The sequence below is a fragment of the Gymnodraco acuticeps genome, unplaced genomic scaffold (genome assembly GCF_902827175.1).
Source record: "Gymnodraco acuticeps unplaced genomic scaffold, fGymAcu1.1, whole genome shotgun sequence".
NCBI classification, from domain to species: Eukaryota; Metazoa; Chordata; class Actinopteri; order Perciformes; family Bathydraconidae; genus Gymnodraco; species Gymnodraco acuticeps.
In genome coordinates, this window is record NW_022990441.1 from 1,001,401 (window position 1) to 1,023,465 (window position 22,065).

Here is a 22,065-nt window from a genome sequence, read left to right on the forward strand (position 1 = left end):
CTTATTTGGTTTAAAACATATATGAGTAGGTTTTATCGAGGTTACAGGCAATATGAGGCAAACAATAAGGATGTATTTCTGCTCAGTGTTTTTCATCACCGACAGGTTCTGAGTTTCCCCTCTTTGAGGCGCTATTGAGCTTAGTAGCGGAAGGGGTTCCCCTATTATATTCCCCCATCCCTTTCCCTCTGCTTTTCTTCTGTCTGCTGCCCTCCTTCACAACACAGTACAGTACACACTAGTACTGTGGTAGTGGCAGCAGCCAACACAAGTGGGTCCAGTCTCTCCTCGTAGCTCTGTACAAACTAGCCATTTATCATCAATCATGGCCGCCGGAGTACAAATTTAACTCCCGTGTTTCCTCCCTGTCGTCTGGAGGGGAGGATTTTTGGTTTGAGGAGACACAATAATAGTCCTCCACTGATTTTTGGATTTCCTCTTGGAATGACAATACATCTCGCAAGGGAAATACCATTCATGTCAATAATACTCCAAAATGCAGCCGCCGCCGAGGAAGGTGAGTGATTTCTGGAGTCCGTTATGTTTCAGACAATGAGAGACAGATACAGTGTGTACTGTAGTAACCTTATGTTGTGTTTTACCTTCAATACATAAAGCGTCCAATGCTCCAGGCTTAAGAACAATTAAAATACATTTGATAGCCACCATTAGCAGCTTTTGCTAGCTATGTTAGACAGTACCTAGTGATATTAATATCTATCCAACGGTGTAGCGCGAGCCGTCAGACGTCAAATAACGTTAGCTAGGAAACGCTAGGTGTGCTAATATGAGACGTTTTATACAAAGAAGCAAAGCATGATAGTAGGATAATGTTATATTGTGGCTTTTAATAAGAGAACGCCCTGTTGTAGAAATAACTTTAAATTAATATTGCAAATGTACATTAGCATCTGCACGTTGCCTTATGGCAGCAACGTTTAAGCTAGTAACCGTATAGACATTACCACTCTCTACAATTTAACTTCAATGTAGTGAAGCTCAGGTATTCATTTGCTAATTTATAGTTAATTTATTACAGCAGCATTAACAAAAGCTGCCATTCTACCACGTTGTGATGCTTATGTGTTAAGCAAGGGAAGACCTTCAGTCCGTCCAGGGTCACTTATTTTCTTCAAAGGCTGAGCTGACAAAAGCTAAACACACAGGCACGCGCGCACACACACGCGCGCACACACACACACACACACACACACACACACACACACACACACACACACACACACACACACACACACTGAGGGAGACATGCTGGCAGAGCCATGTCCAATACTGACTTATTGATTCTGTATGGGCTGAGAAAAGACCACAGTCCCCTATAGCTTGGTACCCACTGTTGTGTATGTGAGGATATGCAAGTTGCTTGTGTATTGCTTTCTAGGAGTGTGTGTGTGTGTCCTAAAATAGATGCATGAGAGCCAATTACTCTGCTGTGAACCACTGCACGGTTTTCTTAATTACCACATATTGCCCCAGTGCCATTTATGCTCTGGGTTTCCACACACAGACTTTCTTTGAACATGTCATATCATGTCTGTAAACACATACACTGTATACACACTTCAATAGGTCCTTTTATCATGGCTGGAGTGACCAATATGGTTGTGTTCCTCCACAGCGTGTCATCATCAAATACACCATTACAGTTATATTATTGATTTTGTTAGATCTCATTTGTCAGCTGTCATGTATCTTTCCCATGCAGTTTGTTGTGAAAATCCTTCCAAGAATACAACTAAATGATTTTCTAAATACTGATCTCATACCCCCCTGCCAATATGTCTGGCACTCAGTACACACAGCCTTCAGCACAACAGCCAGTGTATCAGCATTTGGCTGTTGGATACTAATAATTTCTCTCCCAGTGCTACACAAACAGCCCTTAGTGTGTTGTCTGTCTCAGCACATCTGCTTACAGACTGAGCTGGTTTGGTATAATCCATCTGTGGTAAATGGTAAATGCACTGAATAGATATAGCCTATTCCAGTCTTTGTGACCTGTCTAAGTACTTGTACATAACAAGTCAGCATTCACCTACATTCAGGCAAAGGCGGCCACAATGGGGCCACCTGCTCAGAGAAGACTAACATTCACACACTGCGGGTCAGCCGCCCCATCCATCAATCTATCACATATGCTAATGAATATTGCCACAAACTGGGGTAGGAGTTTGGGAGACCACATCTTGTGGAGTTTTTGTATTAATCTACGTCATTATTCATCATGGTTATAATATTACTAGGGTTGGACTAATTTAATGTATTCAATTAGTGTCAAAATAGGTCATATCGTTCTTGTTATTCTACAAATGGACAATAAAATACACAACAAATTACTTACAACCAGCAGTTGCAAACAAAACAGCAAATAGCTCAGTATTTATTTCTTACTTAAATGTAACAGGAGGAACATAACAGAAGTAGGCTATCATGATAAAATAATAAATATATACGTTCTGTACATGGCAAATATTTTAATATTTCCTGATATATTAGAGTTTTGAACTCATTAGCCAACCCTAACAGCTGAGGTTGTACATTTGAATCACTGTTAAATGTGGGAACAGGAACTACTCTTTCAGCGAAGTACGAAGTACCACTTCACCAGCTGAGCTCTTCTCCTTTCACATGACCTTTAATAAACTGCATTTCTCATAATTAACTTCACCATATCCCACATTTTTCACGGTCACTGTCACCCTCTTCTTTTCTTTACTTTCACTTCATATTCTCCCACTCTTTCACACAGCCAAACACCAGCAACATTTCTAATTGTTTCTTCCCATGTCACCCCTGCCCTTCCCCTCTTTCCCCTTGTGAGTGATAGAAGGTCAAATCAAGTGATGTCATTTCTCCCTGATAGTTTAATGAACCACTCCCTCCTTACCTTCAAAGACACAGCACATGAAAGTGTGTGTATGTGTTTGTGTAATGTTGTTGATTGTTGTGTCTAGAACAGTCATGAATTTGCCCACTGTTACTCTGATGAATAGGCGATGGAACTCACCCGACAATACACAATGACCAACACAGTGACTCTGTACGTGTCGGCAGGAGTGTATGCATGTGTGATCGTTTGTCTGCATTTGAAGGGGTTATCGCTCTGTCTTTTTTGCACATCACTGTTTTGAGTGCAGGGTTATAGCTACTGTTCTCATCCGCCACATTGATTTTCATATAAGGTGATAAAAAGCACATCTTTCACAAATGCACATGGAGTCTGTCTGCGCTGAAATGCTGTTATAGGCTTTTAAATGTGTCTTCAGTCACCTCTAACTTCACAAAACCTCCTCCAGCCTCTCCAGAAGTCTGACATGACCCAGACACTGATTGTTACGCTGAATGAATTACTGATGGGAATGTGTGCCCGTTCCTTTCACTTGACTCTCAAGCTGAGCACACTCAAGCTAGACGACTGTGATTGTCAGATAGATTGATTGATGGGAGTTAAATTATCTCTCCTTGTATGTGTAAGTGGGTTTCTGTGATTCAGTAGCCTAATTCTTAGTAACTAATAGTCTATCGGTATACTAAGCAAGAAAGTCCTTCAGAAGAATATAAGCCACATTTGCACAGTCTGCACCTCAGAGCTAAAAATACCTTTCTCTGACTTTCTCTATCAGCTTTTTTGAGACAAATATGGACTAATCAAAAATAAATTACAGCAGAATTATGATGTTTTGATTTAATACTGTTTATAGAAATCCACCAATTTGATTAGTGGACCAACAACAAAAGAATCCACTGTTTTAATAATCATTCAGTTTATAACGTCAGATGACGAGAACAATTCTGTCTCTAGCTAAATGTTTGCATTTACTGCATGTGTCTGTTGCATCTCATTATAGATTGAATATCTTTGATTTGATAGTTCAAGGTCTCTATTTTTTAAAGACAATTCATAAGAAAAGATCATCAATAATGACAATTATTTTGAAAAACAAACCTTATAAATAAGGAATTTTTATATGACTTTCAGGCAGGTAGAGGCATTCACAGTTCACTCAACCATTTCTACTAAAAATACTAGGGGTGCACCGAATGGGAAATTCTTGGCCGAAACCGATACCGAAAATAGGAAACAGTTGGCCGAAAACCGAGTGCCGAAAGGCCGAAAATGATTAATAGAAAAATATATATATATAATGTATACATTTTTTACCAATGTTGTTCAGCTACCTGATTATGGAAATAGACATGATTATGGCAAAACTTAAATAATAATCACTATTATGGGTCCATAAAACATTTATTCAGCACTTTTGAATGCATACAGTACATTTATATATGTCATGTATTATTGCTAAAAAACATGATATCGCAGTCTTAGTGTCGCCAACTCGTTTCTAATATGCAAAGACAACAAATGCGTCTATGGTGTATTTTCGATCAGACGAGATCTCTCTCCCCCGTCTGTGTGCGAGGGGGCGGGGCAGTTTACACACACGCAGCTGCTACATGCAGCAGAGCACACTGCGGAGATGGCGGAGAGAACGCGCTCCGAGGTGTGGTTAAACTTGACCCGTCTCGATGTGGAGAATACTTGTTACCATAAGTGCAATAAGAGTTTAGCATGTAAGCACGACCATTTGTCTAAACATTTAGCAAAAGTGCACCGCATGCAGACGGAGGAATGTACCGGGTTCGACCGTCTTTCTAGCAGCTCTGTAGCCCCATCCACGAGTAACGTTTCCACGTCAGGTGTTATGTATGCTAGCAGCTACACACGGAGTTAACTACATGATACAAACATGGGTTAATGATTAGAGGAAACTGAGTTATTTAGTTTGTTAAAATGTCAGCTATTCTGTTTACAGTCTGTCATCAGATTATTTAATACGATTTGTTAAAGGCTCAGGGCAATCTCGATGACAAAGGTCAATGTTCCCCCCCCCCCTGTGAGCCAGCCGCGAGCATGGTCGCCGCGTCTTTATTACGTCATCACAACAACACGTTAGGTTACCAACGTAAGCCTGTTCTGACATTCGGTGATATTTTTTCGGTGCTAAAACCCTTTCGGTCGAAAGCCGAAAGGGCCTTTTTAACCATTTTCGGCCGATAATTTTCGGTGGCCGAATATTCGGTGCATCCCTAAAAAATACACCAAAGTCTCAGATGATATCTAGTTTTATACCTCATTATTGATATTATCAATATGGAAAGATTTCTTGTAGGGATGAGTTTGGTGAATATGAGCCTTGAAATAGCTAACCCACGTGCACGGCAGACGGATGAACAAATGCCAAACCCCTTCTCTTGACGTGTCTTTTTGTTTCTTCCAGGTCAAAGTGACACAGGAGCTGAAGAACACACATGCAGAGCAGATGACAAGACTGCACTTTAAACACCAGACTGAATGTGACCTGCTGGAAGACATGAGGTATGAACATGTCCTTATCGCATGCGTGTACTACAGTAACACAACCCTGAAGAAAACACTGACTAACTGCCAGAGGATTTGAAATCTAGTCATGATGTGACTGATATGCACAGCATGCACACATGGACACAGCCATGCAAATAAAATAAGAAAGAAGGAAAAACGAAGGAGGAGAGGCTAAAGAAAGAAAAATAGGAAAAGGATTATTGTCATATTCCGGTTTTTTGAGAAGGACAAAAGGTCGCGAAAATGTTGAAGGAATTTCCTGCTGCACTCCTTCTGCTTTCTGCTTCTTTCTAACTGTCTTCCAAATGTAATTCTGTATCTCCTTCTATCATCTTCTCTGTATTTTACTCTGTCTCCTTTGCTCCGACTATCTTTTTGTCCGTCCCCATATCTTTCTTTTTCATTTTGACCCAGCTCTGTTTATTCATGACGTGTGTGAGTCTGGCAATTTTCCCTTTTGGATTTGGCATTGGGAGGAAACCTTGGTTCTTTCACACACTCTCATTTTCTGTGTTGACTAAGCATTGATTATTTATGGAACTCTCTAATACTCTGTTTCCATCCTCTCTCTGTTCCTCATGTTCACACTTTCTCTACCTCTATTCTCCCTGAGACTTCCCTCTCTTTCTCTCCCTCTCTCTTTTGGGGGCAACTCCAGCTGTTGAAAAGCAGATTGCCTTGTTACTGCTGGTTTTTGGGGAGTGCACACGGCCCATGTCTGACTTGTGAGAGAGAGGGAGAGCCAGCACAATGTGTTAGTTCTGCGTGTCTGTGAGGAATGGAGCTACACGCCACTGGGTTCAGATCTTGAAATTGGCTTTGTCATCCTCTTGGTTTAAAGACGCCGCCTCCAGAGTTTTCTTAGTGCATCCCTCTAACCTTCAATGTGTTCTAATTATTTCTGATGGCACATTCTCCTGGTAGTAAAAACAGGAGGAGCAGAGTGGTGCAGTGATTAAGGAGAGACCGCCTCTCAATTGGAAGATCTGGACTCAAGCCCTGCAGCAACAAGCATCTGCTTTATCAATGTATTCTTTGGCAAGCGATGAGACCCTACTAGTGTTTCTGTCTCTGTACTAGTGGCACTCATTTGACCATATTGTATAGATATTTTGTGAGAGAGTCATCAGAAAGGCTAGACATAGTTTGATTTCACACATATATAATTTACTTGTATAGCTTTGTTTTATTTCTTTATTTCTTTGGTGTCTTAAGTATACTGTATGTTATATTGTTGAAGAAGCCTGGGACTTGGGATTCTAATTGCCAACCACTACACTGTAGCTTTTGACATCTTGAATCTAATGTAATTCAAAAGGATGGCGATACCAGCTGCTAACGGCTAATGTAAGCTAGCTCTACTCCCTTGGATTCCAGCACATATTTGTGTTGTTTACCATGTGCATGATCAAGGAAAGAATACGTTACGTCCCCTATGGTACTGTTCTAAAACATATATTTACTGTACATTCATTAATATTGAAAATAATGACTAGTTGCTTGCAAGCCTAAATAGTTAATGTAGTTTATAACGCAGCCGAGATTTCCACAGGGAGAAGAATTTACTAACTTGTCACCATCCAGGGTCAGGATGATTTAATAACCGCAATGTAGACAGTCAGTGAAAGGACTTTGTGTTGTTGAACACACATTTTCTTGCCTGAAGCCTACAGTAGATTTTTACTCTTAAATCCACAAATCTGCTCTGAGGTTATTGACCCTAACGCAGCGTCCACACGGCGGTGTGCATTGAAGCTTGCCGGCGGGCGTGTCTTAAACTCGACCAACAACCAATCACATGAATCTCCCGCCCCGGACACACAAGCACGCGGTTTGATTGGCTAGAGCTTGTACTGGCATATGATTTGATTGGCTGACGCTTCCGCCGAAGCTTCAAAAGGTGAACATTGCTCAACTTTTGAAGCGAGCAAAGCGAAGCAACGCTCCCATAATGCAGTTCAGCAAAGCGTGACGTCACACCATTCAAAGTGAATGGGCAGAAGCGTTGAAGCTTCAACGTACGCCGCCGTGTGGACGGGCTGTAATTAATCCACAGACTGTCTTTAATCAACACACAAGCACATATAAGTTACTAGCTATAGCACATTTATCAAATGTCTTTACTATTTGGAAAACAGTAAAATAGGAAAAATAAAGAAACACATAAAGAAAAAGGTAAGAAAGATGGAGCAGTCTATTTACCCCCCAGGACAGACTTTTAGCTTGGCTAGTTTATGGGAGAGGATAAGAGAAAGAGGGGAAGAGGAGAAATGTTGATGAGTGGACGGACTCAAGGAGTCAACTTGGTGTCTTCAATCCAACTAAATCCCCCATTCCCTTATGTCTGCCCCACAGCTACACACACACCCGCACTAACACAAAATACAGAACATCATTAGACACTTTTTCATAATTACCGTTGTTTTATATTGGCTTTATTTGTACATTGAATTGCAAGGCCATCATTGTGCATATACTTTTTGAAAAGGGAATTGGATGCTTTGCCCTGCACCACTGCTTTATAAATCTGTGGCCATTGGTGGTATTAACTCGTTGGGCTTTAGAACAATACATCCCCTGTTAAGGTGCTTTTTTTGCTTTGGTGTAAGAGTACGCTACTTGCAGACAGGTTGTAAACTCAAATTTCCCAAAGTCTAGACAGAGTGCTGTATGAAGAATCTACAAAGAGCCACATCAGTCATGAAGTGACAGTCGTGAGAAAACAAAGGATGAAAGTGACAGTTTCTGTAGCTGATGCCTGGACTGCACTGATTTACCCGGGGCCCTGATGTGATTTAGGAATGTACCCCCCCCCCCCCCCTATGTCTTGTGTGGCACATTTGCATAGGATAGATTACCAAATGACCAAATCTTAGGAGGTTTCTGCAGATATCATTAAAACATAATGGGTTCCCATGCTGAGTTGCTAGATTAGCCACCCCAACTTCAACGCAAAATGCTATCAGAGTCCTCATTAATGCTTTCACTGCAGCTTCTATAATTTAGGAAGAGGAGAAACAGAATATCAAGGACTCATTGGGGGGAAAAGGCCCAAATGAATGCACGGCTGATGCGCGCCCTGCTAATATAATTAGGAGGCCCCTGTGTATAGCCAAATTACAGCACAGACAGGCTCTGCTGTTATTGAAACTCACAAGAGGACCCCAGGTAGTACTAGCCCCAGAGGGATACGGCTGATATGAAAGTAGGGCTGCTCAATTAATCGTATTTTAATCATGATTATGGCTTGCAACAATTACGAAAACAACGTAATCTAAATAAAACGATTATTTTTTTATTATTACTTTTTTTTTTTAAGTTGAATTATACTTAAAGTTCAGGGTAATCAACTGTTAAAAACATACTGTTCACATTTTATTTCTCTAATAAATGGATGTTTTCAAAGTCAATGAATAATCACATTTAATAATCGCAATTAGAATTATTGACCCAAATAATCGAGATTATGATTTTTGCCATAATCGAGCAGCCCTATGAAAGGTAACATGACATTGTCCTGTCCGTCTCAAAATGAGGCAATCTTCAATCATGACCTTCTGAAACTTGGGAAATATTTGTTACATCACAATCAGACAGCTGAGGTGCTATTTGCCTACTATACATTTGGAAAGCCCTGACTCTGGTTTATAAAGTGATTTACTGTTTAAACATTAGCAAAAACACCTTGTTTTTTACACAAATCAAGGCAAACCACAAAGCATTGTTCTTGCTATTGTATCAAAACGTTATTCTACTGTTAGCTTGCTACTTATCTATTTTTCTGTATACTTAAATGACATTAGTGAATGTTTTTGCCTTCTTGGTCTTTGAGAGGAAAATCTGTGGAGGATCTGCTCTATTGTGTCTTGTGGCGATCGTGCAGTGTGAAAACATGACCTCCCTCCTCCGCCTCTATCTCTGTCTGTGACTCATGTTGCTTATCCTGTTGTCACTGATCTCAGGCTGTGGCCTGCAAACCATTGATCTCAGCTGTTTTCCCATGTTTGATCATTCCCTCTCTCGGCCCGCACACACTTAGTGTCCACTCCTAAGCACTTAAGTATTTCCTTTCAGACACACACTCATCTGGGCATTTTCTTTCTGCCTACTTCATGCACAGCTGATGCTGACACTGCTTTACCGCACACAAATGATGGCCAGGCAGAATAGAGGGATGAGAAAGTGAGAGAGAGGGACAGAGAGATCAGGAAGGAGAGAAGGAGTAGTTAGAAGAAAGAGCAAGAACGCAAAATGCAATAGGCAAAAATGAAGGGATAAGGGTGGGAAAAATGCAGAGGTGGGAGGTGGGGGAGGAGAGTTTTAAGGACATTATAAAAAGATTGTGAGCAAACAAGTGTGAAAAAGCAAGTCTAAAGAATACAAAGGCACAGAAAAACAACTTAAAAGAAGTACAGTATATCCTCACTACACTAACAGAACATACCATTTATATGATCACATTCGAAGTGAAATAGCTATTCAAGACATACAATCTTAAAGCTCTGTTCTTTCTGTTAACAATCTTTCATAAGAAACACACTGTCCCTATCAAAGGTTTGTGATGGGTGTCCATATTTACATATGTGGTTTCTACTGCAGGGTCACCATGGTTGCAGAAGCATAGACATGTCCTAAGACCCTAGTGGGGATGTGTGTTAGTGCATGTGTCTATATGTGTACTGGTGTTGACATTAATTGTATGTTCCAGAGGCCCTTACTAGTACTCAAGTACACTTAGCACAGAGCTTATTGTTGCTGTACCTGAGTGTCAGAAGGCCAGCATGTCACTAATATATGTATTTAGGTGACAGAACCAGAGATTAAAAGTTGCATAATGATATATTTAATGTATATATAATTTAAATTTTTTATTTTAAATACTGTCGAATGTATTAGTTGACTCATATAACTGCCACGTTCAGCTGCAGCTGCTGAAAATTGGTCACTTTAGTTAATTTCACAATTATTTTGCAACTTTTTTTTGCGTCACACAGATGAAACGTTAAGATTTCTTAAGGAAATTAGTAATATTCTCAAGAAGAAGCTGTAAGGTACTCCATCGTAATGTTTTTGTTTGTGTATCACTCTGGTTGACTCGTTGCGTGAGATGGATTGGGTACAGGGAGATTTGAGTCTTAGCAGTAAATTATAATCAAATCAAATCAAGTTTTATTTATATAGCACATTTATAAACGATTTTTGGTCGAGCCAAAGTGCTGTACATATAATAAAAATAGCCTACAGTAGAGACACTTTACAGCAAATACAACAGCACAGATTGTTCAGAATATCAGTATGAGAAAAAAAACGACACCCTCTATCCTTAGACCCTCACATCGTACAAGGAAAAACTTCCGGAGAAAAAACCCACAGTTTAGAGGGGAAAAATGGGAGAAACCTCAGGGAGAGCAACAGAGAAGGGATCCCTCTCCCAGGACGGACAGATGTGCAATAGATGCCGTGTGTAAATCGAAGAGATAATACATTTGACAGCATATAGTCCAAATGTTAGGAAATGCATGTGTCTGTAATAAGAAGATGAATCTACGAAGATGTCAACTACAATCCTGTGGGAGCCTTCAGGGAAGCAGCAAGACGAGACCCAGGCAGGACCGCAGAGACAGGTTTAGCCACGACCCGAAGTCGAAGAACAGGAGATCCTGAGTTCGAATCTCAGCAGTGCCTTTTCTGTGGTTCAGGTTGTTGAGATGAGATTGGGATTATGAGGTAACTGTGAAGTGTTCTAAGTGCCTGCAAGTAGGATTTTCAGATACATCGTAAGCGATTATTAAAGATCTGAAAAGGTTATTTTCATGTAGTTAAGTCCATAGTTTGCATTGGCCCTTAGCATTACTACCTCCAATGTAAAATGAACTGATCTGCAGGGCCAAATAATTTAGATTTACCAAAAAGGAACTCAGAGAGAACGCAGAGACAGGTTTAGCCACGACCCGAAGTCCACGACTTAATCCAGAACTCAGGATAGAGGATCCAGGACACAGGACTACAGCAAGAGGATCAGCCTCGACTCCGGATCCCGGCGTAGATATAGACACAAAACAAGAAAAAATGTGGCTGGGTTAATCGGAACAAGAGAATATACAGACACAGACAGACAGACAGACGGAAGAACAAGCACTCCCTTAGAATAGGTTGAGGGCAAAGGGTAGCAAGTAAGAGAGTAAGAAACATAGGTGGAGAGGCACACTCAGGGAACAAGGTCCCCACTGGAGCCTTAGTTGGAAATTGATGAGAGATAGGGAGGTACTCTGTGTCTACGAATCGTAACACTCCCCGGCCTGTCTAAGCCACTCTACAAACCGTTTCTAAGTGCCTGCAAGTAGGATTTTCAGATACATCGTAAGCGATTATTAAAGATCTGAAAAGGTTATTTTCCATAGTTTGCATTGGCCCTTAGCATTACTACCTCCAATGTAAAATGAACTGATCTGCAGGGCCAAATAATTTAGATTTACCAAAAAGGAACTCAGACTTTTTGTGGTCTCAGACCATACTTTAATATACTACTACTATTACTCAATGAAGGTTTCAGTTTAATGACCGAAAGAACGAGATCGCGGATACAAGCGGCCGAGATGGGTTTTCTCCGAAGGTTGGCTGGTGTCTCCCTTAGGGATAAGGTGAGAAGTTCGGTCATCAGGGAGGGACTCGGAGTTGAGCCGCTCCTCCTTCGCGTCGAAAGGAGCCAGTTGAGGTGGTTCGGGCACCTAGTTAGGATGCCACCTGGGCGCCTCCCTAGGGAGGTGTTCCAGGCACGTCCAGCTGGGAAGAGACCAAGGGGTAGACCTAGGACCAGGTGGAGGGATTATATCTCTTCGCTGGCCTGGGAGCGCCTTGGGATCCCCCAGTCAGAGCTGGTTGATGTCGCCAGGGAAAAGAAAGTTTGGGGCTCTGCTGGAACTGCTACCCCCGCGACCCGACCACGGATAAGCGGAAGAAGATGGATGGATGGATGGATGGTTTCAGTTTAACATGGGTAAACCTCTCCTGGTCCCACGTTCTTTGATGTGAAAATGTGTTCCTTTGTCGTTTCCCCATCATCGAATATCTTTGAGTTTGGAAAAAAAAATTCCATAAAGAAACGCAGTTGAAGCCAGTTGCTGTATGGTTAATCTCTGTAGTGCACTGTGGTTTAGTTAGTTAATGTACCTGTCGACTAAACAGGAGAACCTAGTCTGAAATCCAAACATGGCCTTTTCAATGCACTAAAAAAAGAGTTGTTTGAAAAATTGAAAGAAGGAAAAAACTAGAGGTAGATTAGATATCTGTTATGAGCAGTTACTTGTATTCACTGTCATTTTGATTACTGATTAGTATAGTCTCATAGGGTGCTGTGGCTTAGTTGGTTAAAGCGCCTGTCTAGTAAACAGGAGATCTTGAGTTCGAATCTCAGCAGTGCCTTTTCTGTGGTTGAAATGAGATTGGGATTATGACAAGGTAACTGTGAAGTGTTCTAAGCGTCCTGCAAGTAGGACAGATACATCGTTAGCGGTTATTAAAAGATCTCAGAAGGGTATTGTCATGTAGTTAAGTGCATAGTTTGCATTGGCCCTTAGCATTACTAGCTCCTGTGTACAATGAGCTGATCTGCAGGGCCAAATAACTTTGATGTACCAAAAAAGGATTTATCTGACATTTTATTTTATTTTTGTGGTCTGAGACCATTCTCAGTGAAAGTGTGGCGCAGTGGGTTAGTGCGTTGGTGTTGTGATCAGGGGGTCACAGGTTCAAACCCCACTGTAGTCAGCATGTTGTTGTGTCCCTAGTAAACAGGAGATCCTGAGTTTTAATCTCAACAGTACCTTTTCTGTGGTTCAGGTTGTTGATTTTGGGGTTCATGAAAGGGTAACTGTGAAGTTCTCTATGGATACATACACAGAAGAGGTTATTATAAGATCTCAGGAGGTAGTCGTGTAGTTAAGTACATAGTCTGCAATAGTTCTCCCTTCCTGAACAAACTTGTGGCACTACTAGCATTACCATTTTGGAATCTCAGTTTTAAAATACATGTTACTGATGATTTAATCCAGTATATTAAAGGGCTTGGGGTTATCAAGTACAACAATGCTTTTTAATTGATTTCGAAATGGCGCTGTGGCTTCCTCGATTCAACTCCCGGCAATGCATGTCCGAAGCACAGCTTTATCTACTTGACAAGTTTCTGCTAATGGAAACAGAAATGTGTAGTACCACACAAGTAGCAGTGCATTAGTCCTTTGACTCTATGAAGCATGACCACAAGGCTCAGATATTGTGCATTTAGCACTTAATTTCAAAAGTTGGTTAAAGCGCCTGTCTGTTTGAATCTCAGCAGTGCCTTTTCTACAGACACCATGAGTCTTGTATTAACTTGAGAGAATAAATTAGAATAATAAGTGGATACTAACATATATAATAAAAAGAGCTGTCACCGTCAGTAAAGTGTAGTTCTAAACTGAGGACACACATATCTCCAAAAGCAAGAAGAAAGAGCTTTAATGCCCTGGGTCAGGAGACAGTTTTGACACAGTTTTCATACACACATACGCTTGTGATCAAGTGTCATGTTCAACTGATTTTGATGTGGAAGAAGAAGTGAATGTTGTGATTACACAGAACTGTTCCTATCTTAAATAAGTAAAGTTAAACTATGTATTTTCCATTTAAAAATATTTACAGATTTGTTTTGGGGTTTTGAGCAATCACATGGGCAATAGGGTCTTTTTGTATTCCTTTTCAAAAGCTTTTGACCCTGTATTGTTGATCTAATGCTTGTTTTCAAATGAATTTCAAAATCTTTGCCCCGTGTGAGGCTCGAACTCACGACCTTCAGATTATGAGACTGACGCGCTGCCTACTGCGCCAACGAGGCATGTGCCGTGTTGTGAACATGTGTGATTGATACTGCTCGCTCACACTGCAGAACGGGGGAGAGAGCGTGTCCTGTTTCAACTGACATGCACAAGGGTGGAGTTACACACTAAACATGAGCTCTGGCCTCTTGCAGTAGATCATTAACAGTTGGCAATCTTGCAGTTTTGTATGCAGGATTCATTCAGTCATTAATACTTAACTGTAGCTTTTGTTCATATGACAAAAAAACATTTCAATCTTTGAAGCCTTTTTGTAGCTAAAGCCATAAATCTTAAGCAGCCACTGTTTATAAAAACAAACTGTACTGGTTAAACTTGAAATTGTGTCTTGGGAAACATTTGACAATTAGTAATGTCCTATTTGTTTGGGCTGTAATAAGAATAGAGAAGATTGTTGGTAATTATGCTGTCTGCACTTACAGTACGTTTTTTCTTTCTTGTTGTGTCTTCCCCACTGTTTCCCTTCCCTGTTTTTGTTTGACTGCTGTTTTCTAACACAATGAAGAACACACAATGACATTTTCATTTAAAACAGATGTTATTACAAAAGGCTGTCTTCCTATTACCAGTATGGCCTTGGGGCCGTGATTGAATGCATAACCTGTAGGGGTGTAACGGTACACGTACCCGTACCGAAATTATTCGGTACGGGTCCTTCGGTTCGGTACACATGTGTACCGAAGTGTACCGAATGAATATAACGTTAAATGTAAAATTTGAGAACGTGAACAACTTTTTGGAAGTAATCTCAGGTGCTGAGTCGCAGCATTCAGAGTAATTTGCTCACATTGGGTTCAACGCGTCATAGAGCGAGCAAGTAATTTCATTGGACGAGAGGCATACTATGAGAGCTGGTCACAGGTTTCGCAGTTACGTACAAGGATGACGGACAAAGACAGGTGGACCGAACCAAAGCTGTTTGTCGGCATTGTTCAACTAAAATTGGTTACTAAGTTGTTTTATTTGCCCCCTCACTTTGAGCATCATTCATCCATCGAAAAGTTAAATAAATGTCACAATTATTAAATAACTTTAAATAATTATTTTCCCCAACACACGTTACTATGTTTAGATCAGATATGTGGGCAGGCAGTCAAGCAACGTGTAAACAAGCCTCAACCCCCAAGTGAGCTTGTAGTCTTAATTAATGTTAGCATGTGTGCTTAGCTGTAAACACAGTCGGATGGGGGACCAGAACGTCCCCGTTTTCCGGGCAAAGTCCCCGTTTTCGGAATGTCCGTTAAAAAACATAGAGCAAGGTAAAATAAAATGTTACATGTCAGTAAAAACAGAGTAAGAGTGTTGTGCCTGTTTGTAGTGTTAGCGTATTTATTTTTCTAATACTTCGTCTTCTTCTACCTCTACTTCTTCTTCTTCTACCTCTACTTCTTCTTCTACCTCTACTTCTTCTTCTTCTACCCATGGATGTATAATAAGAAGCTTCTTCTTCTTCTTCTTCTTCTTCTTCTTCTTCTTCTTCTTCTTCTTCTTCTTCTTCTTCTTCTTCTTCTTCTTCTTCTTCTTCTTCTTCTTCTTCTTCTTCTTCTTCTTCTTCTACTTCTTCTTCTTCTTCTTCTTCTTCTTCTTCTACCTCTACTTATTCTCCTTCTTCTTCTTGTTCTACTTCTAATTCAATGTACCTTCCCGCAAAATATTGGACAAAAGAAAGTCGGCTAGTAGTGTCAACTAAATCCATAGTATTAGAACAAAAGTGATTTAAACGAGGTAAATTACGAATGTATATGTTCTCAATCGCCAAGTGTGGGATTGAATATTAAATTAGTTTAGATTAGATTTATTGTCCCCAGGGAAATTCATTTCCACAGCTCTGTGAAAACAAGATGAAATCGACAAAAAGAAAATACAACTACAGATAGCACCACACATGATGCTTACCTGTTATTATTTAGGGCTGCCTGTATGGATCAGGTTTTTGCCAAAGCGAGCCCTTTTACTATAATAATAATATGTTATTATATAAACCGTATTGGTACAATGAGCGACATCTAGTGACGGATTTGTAATCTCTGTCTGTCCATTTGGTGTAGTATTTGATCCAATATTACATTTGGTTTATATATTAGTCACTTTCTTATGGAATGCCAGGTTTTAGGTCTTGGTTTGAACATTCAATCCTGAAAATAAAAAATCAACCAGATTAATTTTTATTTAATGCTGACATGACTAGAGTAGATAGTAAGTAAGTACATTTGTATAGGAAGACGAGTTAAGGGATAGAGGAGAAAAGGTTATGGTATAATTACAGAGCCTGTCCATTTATAAATTGAGGAAATCAATGTTAGTCTGTTAACGTGACTAACAAAGTGCAGGCATCTAATAATGTACTATCTATTATTAAAGATCAGAGGAAAAGAACAGAATGAGAGGGGTCAATCCGGAATACAAATAAAGAAGCAAAGAGATTGTAGAGCAGTGAGAATGAAAAAAACTTGGTGTGTCAATTCATTACATTGCCAGTATTTTTCGTTGTTGTGAAAAAAAAGTCGCCCCCTAGGATTTTTGAACAGCCCCCTCAGTCATTTAATCCTGGAGCTGGGCCTGAACTGCTACCTCTGTCCCTAGCGAGAGGGTGTTAGTGTTAGTGCCAGCAGATCTGCCCTTTCGGCAAGCAATGTGGACAAGTTAATTTTTCTTTAAAAAAACATGAAAATACAATGACAAGCAAGTCATAATGTCAAACTGGCTGCTTAGGTACAGTAAAGTTCAAATACAGATTATTTCAGTTCATCGAAATGCTGCACCTTAATGTTTATTTTATTATATTTTGTATTTATTTGAGTGAATTTTTACAGTTTAATAATAATTAAAACCCCAAAACTAATAGTTTATGTTTTGTGAGTACTAGTACAGTAAAGTTCAAATACAGATTATTTCAGTTCATCGAAATGCTGCACCTTAATGTTTATTTTATTATATTTTGTATTTATTTGAGTGAATATTCACAGTTTAATTATAATTTAAAAAACCCAAAACATATTTTATGTTTTGTGATAATTTTTTCTGCTGTATCGAAAACGTACCAAACCGAACCGTGACCTAAAAACCGAGGTACGTACCGAACCGAAATGTTTGTGAACCGTTACACCCCTAATAACCTGTAATAGTCCTCAGTCTGGGGTTCTTAAAGAGTAACTTGCAGGTTTTTATTTTTACTACATTTATGCTTAACCTTGCCTGAAAATTACAATTAAAAAAAGTAAATTTTATGGGCTCAGAACAGTCTCGTAATACACACATAGGGATGGGTACCGAGCCCTGGTATTAAACGGGCCCCGGGGCTGAATTATTAAAGACCGTGGTACCGTTAAACTCTGACGTTAACGGTCTTTTTATCGGTACTGGAGACATGTAAAAAATATATGTATTATTGCTACACAAACATTATATTGCAGTTTTAGTGTTGCCAACTCCGTTTCTAATATGCAAAAAGCGTGCAAAATGCGTCTTTTTAGTATTTTCGAGTATTTTTACGCAATAAATCATACCCTCGTGGGGGTGCGCTCATGTGATTGGCTTAGAATGAAGGAGACATCTGATTGGCTATAGATAGAACAAATTACAAGTACGAATCGGCTGACCGTCAGGAGAGTCTCAAAAAACCCACACACGAATGCACAGCGATCCATGCACAGAAAGCGGTTTGTGTTTGCAGGTTCAGAGGTTTTAAACAGAAAACAAATATGTGAGGATCAAAAATACATATGTAAAACTTTTTTCTGTATTTGGATTTTATTTACATGTGTATGAAACGGAACACATTTGTGTGTGCATTGAAAAACACAAGTGTGGATCCGGAAATACAAGTGTGAATCCTTTTGCAGATCATGAAATACAAGTGTGAATCCTTCTGTGTGCATGTGTGTATTATGAGACTGTTCTGAGCCCATAGGATTTCATATGTTTTACGAGAAATTCAGAGGGGAAAGTAGCCGTTTTGAGCTCTGCTACTAAAAACTTTTTTTTTTTTTTTAACATCAAACGCGTCATATTACGTCACATAGGGAAGCAACTTTCTCGGACTCCTTCTCTGCCCAATTCACGGTAGTAGTTGGTAGTTGGTTTGAGCGGTTGTGATTTAGTGAGCTGATATTTTCCGGTAATTTTACATTGCATTTCACAGGTTGCACAAACTCCAGCCTGTCAGGACATCGAGCCCACAGTTTCCTTAACAGGAAAAGGACCGGAGCTATAGCTTTCGTTCCTGGGTGCGTTGTGCAAGGTGCAACGACCCCTCCTAACCCCCCTGCAGCACATACTCTCTCCAGAGGCAATGGGCTGACATTTCCCACACAAGCGCAGGTCTATCAAACTAAACGTTTATCAGGAAACCGTATTACATCTCTCTCCTCCCTTCGCTGCTCTCTCTCTCTCCCCCCCATTTGCTCCTCTCTCTCTCCCCTCGGGTACACAGCACCGTAAGACGTAGTGTGGAGTTGCATTAGGTAACGCGAGATACGGCTGATACTTGCGCATTAGTTTCTGTTATGGATCAGTATCAACAGTCCTGCCAGTAACGTTACTATATTATCAATAGTTATAGCCTGATATATGATGGCTAACTTTACAATGTTGTGATGTGACCGACGTTATCTAACATTAACTGTAGCTAACGCCGGTCACTCACCAAGACAGCTGCCCAGTTCTCCACTGGTTCTCCTCACACCACATTTCTCTCCGATGGCTGTTATTTCTTCTAATCCTTGGCTGCTCCTGGTCTCTTGGACGCCTAGCAGGCTCATAATTATAAGGTTGTGGTCCGTCATATGCATACGAATATACATTTTCAACCTCTTCTGTGTCAACACTAGCATTGTGGACCATGTTTATTAATACGTTAGACCGGCCGCTCTCCCTGATGTGACGTCACACGCGGGTGGTCTTTTTTTATGCGGAAGTAAAAATGTCTTACAAATACGACGCCAGATGTCACTGTAGTGTATATTTCTGTATATTTTTGGGAAAATCTATTGTATACATCATTTTCCTACACATTTATTCACTGGGGTCTCTAACCTGCAAGGTACCGGGGGCAAAACGCAACATCTTGCAAGAAACAGCGTCTGAGGGCTTCTTAACATTTAACAAACTATGAATGTGTGTCTTCCCGTTCATACCCACTTAACGGGAAGAAACTCAGCTAACTGACGATATGAACCATTTTTAGCAAAACGAAACACAAGGGTAATACCTAGGGATGCTCCGATCAATCGGTCACCGATCGAGATCGGCCGATACTCACTCTCTACCGATTGATCGGTGCTCTCTGAACATGCCGATCGCGAGAGCCGATCGCATGACGTAAAATACATGACACTTTTCTCTGTGTGCGACAAAACAAGCTCGCCAAAATGGCTTCACCGGTCTGGCATTATTTTAAGGTGTCCGAAAAAGACAGTAAAATAGCGGTATGCAACGTGTGTGAAGCAGAAATCCTGCCGCTCCGCCCGCCGGACCGGTAAGCGGAGCGAAACACACAAGAGTTGGACCTAACACACTTAGCTTTTTTATCTACCTCTGGAACAAGCTACACTAGTTATTATAAATATATTTATTCTTCACTGTCGGGTCGCTCATTACTGGATCAGTGAGCTGCATGAGATACTGACAGGCTGTCAGGAGAGGGAGAGAGGGGGGAGAGGGGGGAGAGAGGAAAAGAGAGCGCTTCCGCTAATTTCTCCCGTGTTATTATCCAAAGTGAATGTAAACTTGAATAATGTACATTATTTGAATGTAATAATTAAGTTGATTGTTGTTCGTGGAAGCTCCAGTGAATGAGCCCCATTAACTGAGTTTTAAACATCACTTTAAATGGAAGATTTAAAGTGATGTTTAAATCTTCCATTTAGGCCCCGCCCACTCGATCGGATCGGCGATCGGCCGTTACTGATTCCGGCGATCGGCCCCGAAATTGGCGATCGGAGCATCCCTAGTAATACCAAGCCCTGAGCGAAACAATTCTAATGCACTTAGCACAGAACTCACGGTAGAAATACTTTATTACTTATCGGATCTGCACAAACAAGATATCAGATTAAAGCTGAGATTCCACAGATTCTAGAGGTATACGTATCATCACTGTGACAAAACTCAGGCATCAAAGGCGAAACCAGACATCACACGACGTAGCTTTACGGAGCCAAAACGGAAAATATGTCTTACCTTTGCTGTTTTTCTGATCAAAAGTTGTGTTCAATGGCATTAAAACGATAAAAACGCTGCTGAAGGTTAATCCAATGTGTCTGTGTCACTTTGAAATGTTTATTGATAATCCATCATTCAATGTTTGTCTGCTATTAGCTGATATGATAGCTATGATAGCTACAACCCAGCTTCCGGTTTTGGGCAAACTGCGTGCGCATCACTCTCCCTCCTCAATGGCAATGTTTAGATGGATTTTAGGAACTTCCCCTCGATTCTATTGGCTCTAACGGTTAAAAAGAGGTGTCAATCATCAAAATCGACCCAGGGTGGCCAGAGATATGGCAAATCCACCCAAATGCCACAGCCATATGCCATACATTTTTGCATACATTCACAGTAAATATTTATTCAGTATGATAGCTGTCTAACAGAAGTTAAATTAATTTCTCCCTTATTCTGACAATGTACTTAACCCCAAATAAAAGAACCCAATAAAAAGAGTTGGAAGTCACGTTGTAATAACAATAACTCATCTCTCTCGAGTTTTATTTTTCAGCTTTGCCAAAAGCCACTGTGTCAAGTGTCCTTCTTGGGTTGCCGTCCGGAGTTCTCCAATATGGCGGACCATCTCGCACATGCGCAGTACAGATCGGGCAGGGGGACGGATCGGGTAGTGACAACGTTAAATGAATCGAATGCGTGTAAACGGAAGACTTTTTTGCAGTAGTCAATGTGGGAGGTGATGAAGGCATGGACCAGTTTTTCTGCATCCGGTTTGGTGAGGGAGTGTTGCATTTTGGAGATGTTTCTCAGGTGGTAGCAAGCCCCCAGGAAGTGCGCCGGACTCAGATGAAAATATTCGTGGTGGCCAAACGGCGGTACTACACTTCCGTTTGGTTGCCAGGCCCGGAAACACTTTTTCCCATTGACTTACATGGGGAAAGAGTGGTCTGTAAATCGTTGGATACTTTTTTTTAAACTAAATAAACAACCCAGTATGAACACTTATTAAAAACATTCGTTCCTCAAGTTGTAAAATGTGCTAATAACGTTATTCTGAGAGTTATTTCCCTCTGCATTATGAACGCGCATCTAACCCACGGGACCGCGCCCCCCGGCACGTTCATGCTACGTGTTCAGCACTACATGCGTTTATCTTTACCCACGGATGCACAATAAGAACGGACCCATATCGCCTTACTTGGCAGGGAAACGGGGTTCAGGGGGAGTGGCTGTACGGCTGTACCCGTAGGATAGAAAAGGGGGAAGTGACGTCTGACTCAGAGGTCGCGCGGCTGTGGAGAAGAACGTGTTGCCCACATTCTGTTACTGAGTTTAGGCTAGTTAGCTAGCTGGTTTATTGTTTTGGGTGCAGTCAGTTTTGCCTCCACTTGCTGTTCAAATAAATGTTGAAAGAAAAAGTAAATCTGTTTCCAGTTCTGTTTTATATGGGTGATGAAGAAGAAGAAGAAGAAGAAGAAGAATTGGGAGGGATGAAACCCTCTTTAATGGTCACACATGCAGAGCACACAGCACACACAGTGAAATGTGTTCTCTGCTTTTAACCCATCCTAGTACCAGGAGTCTAGTACTAGGAGCAGTGGGCAACTATTGCACAGCGCCCAG

The 22,065-nt window shown here is 40.7% G+C and overlaps 1 protein-coding gene and 2 non-coding genes across 3 annotated transcripts in view; 2 read left to right on the forward strand and 1 right to left on the reverse strand.

Annotated features, from left to right (window-relative positions):
- Positions 1-219: 219 nt before the first annotated feature.
- The window catches only part of LOC117552225 (F-BAR and double SH3 domains protein 2), a 61,645-nt gene continuing 39,799 nt past the window's right edge, over positions 220-22,065 (forward strand). Inside the window, exons 1-2 of the mRNA XM_034225563.1 lie at positions 220-517; positions 5,301-5,398. Of these exons, the coding sequence (XP_034081454.1) occupies positions 497-517; positions 5,301-5,398 (119 nt within the window). The 5' untranslated portion in view covers positions 220-496. The remainder of the gene's footprint in view (positions 518-5,300; positions 5,399-22,065) is intronic.
- Positions 12,753-12,826, forward strand: trnat-agu. Its single transcript has one exon. It is a non-coding gene; the product is annotated as a tRNA-Thr (tRNA).
- On the reverse strand, positions 14,204-14,276 carry trnam-cau. The gene has a single exon. It is a non-coding gene; the product is annotated as a tRNA-Met (tRNA).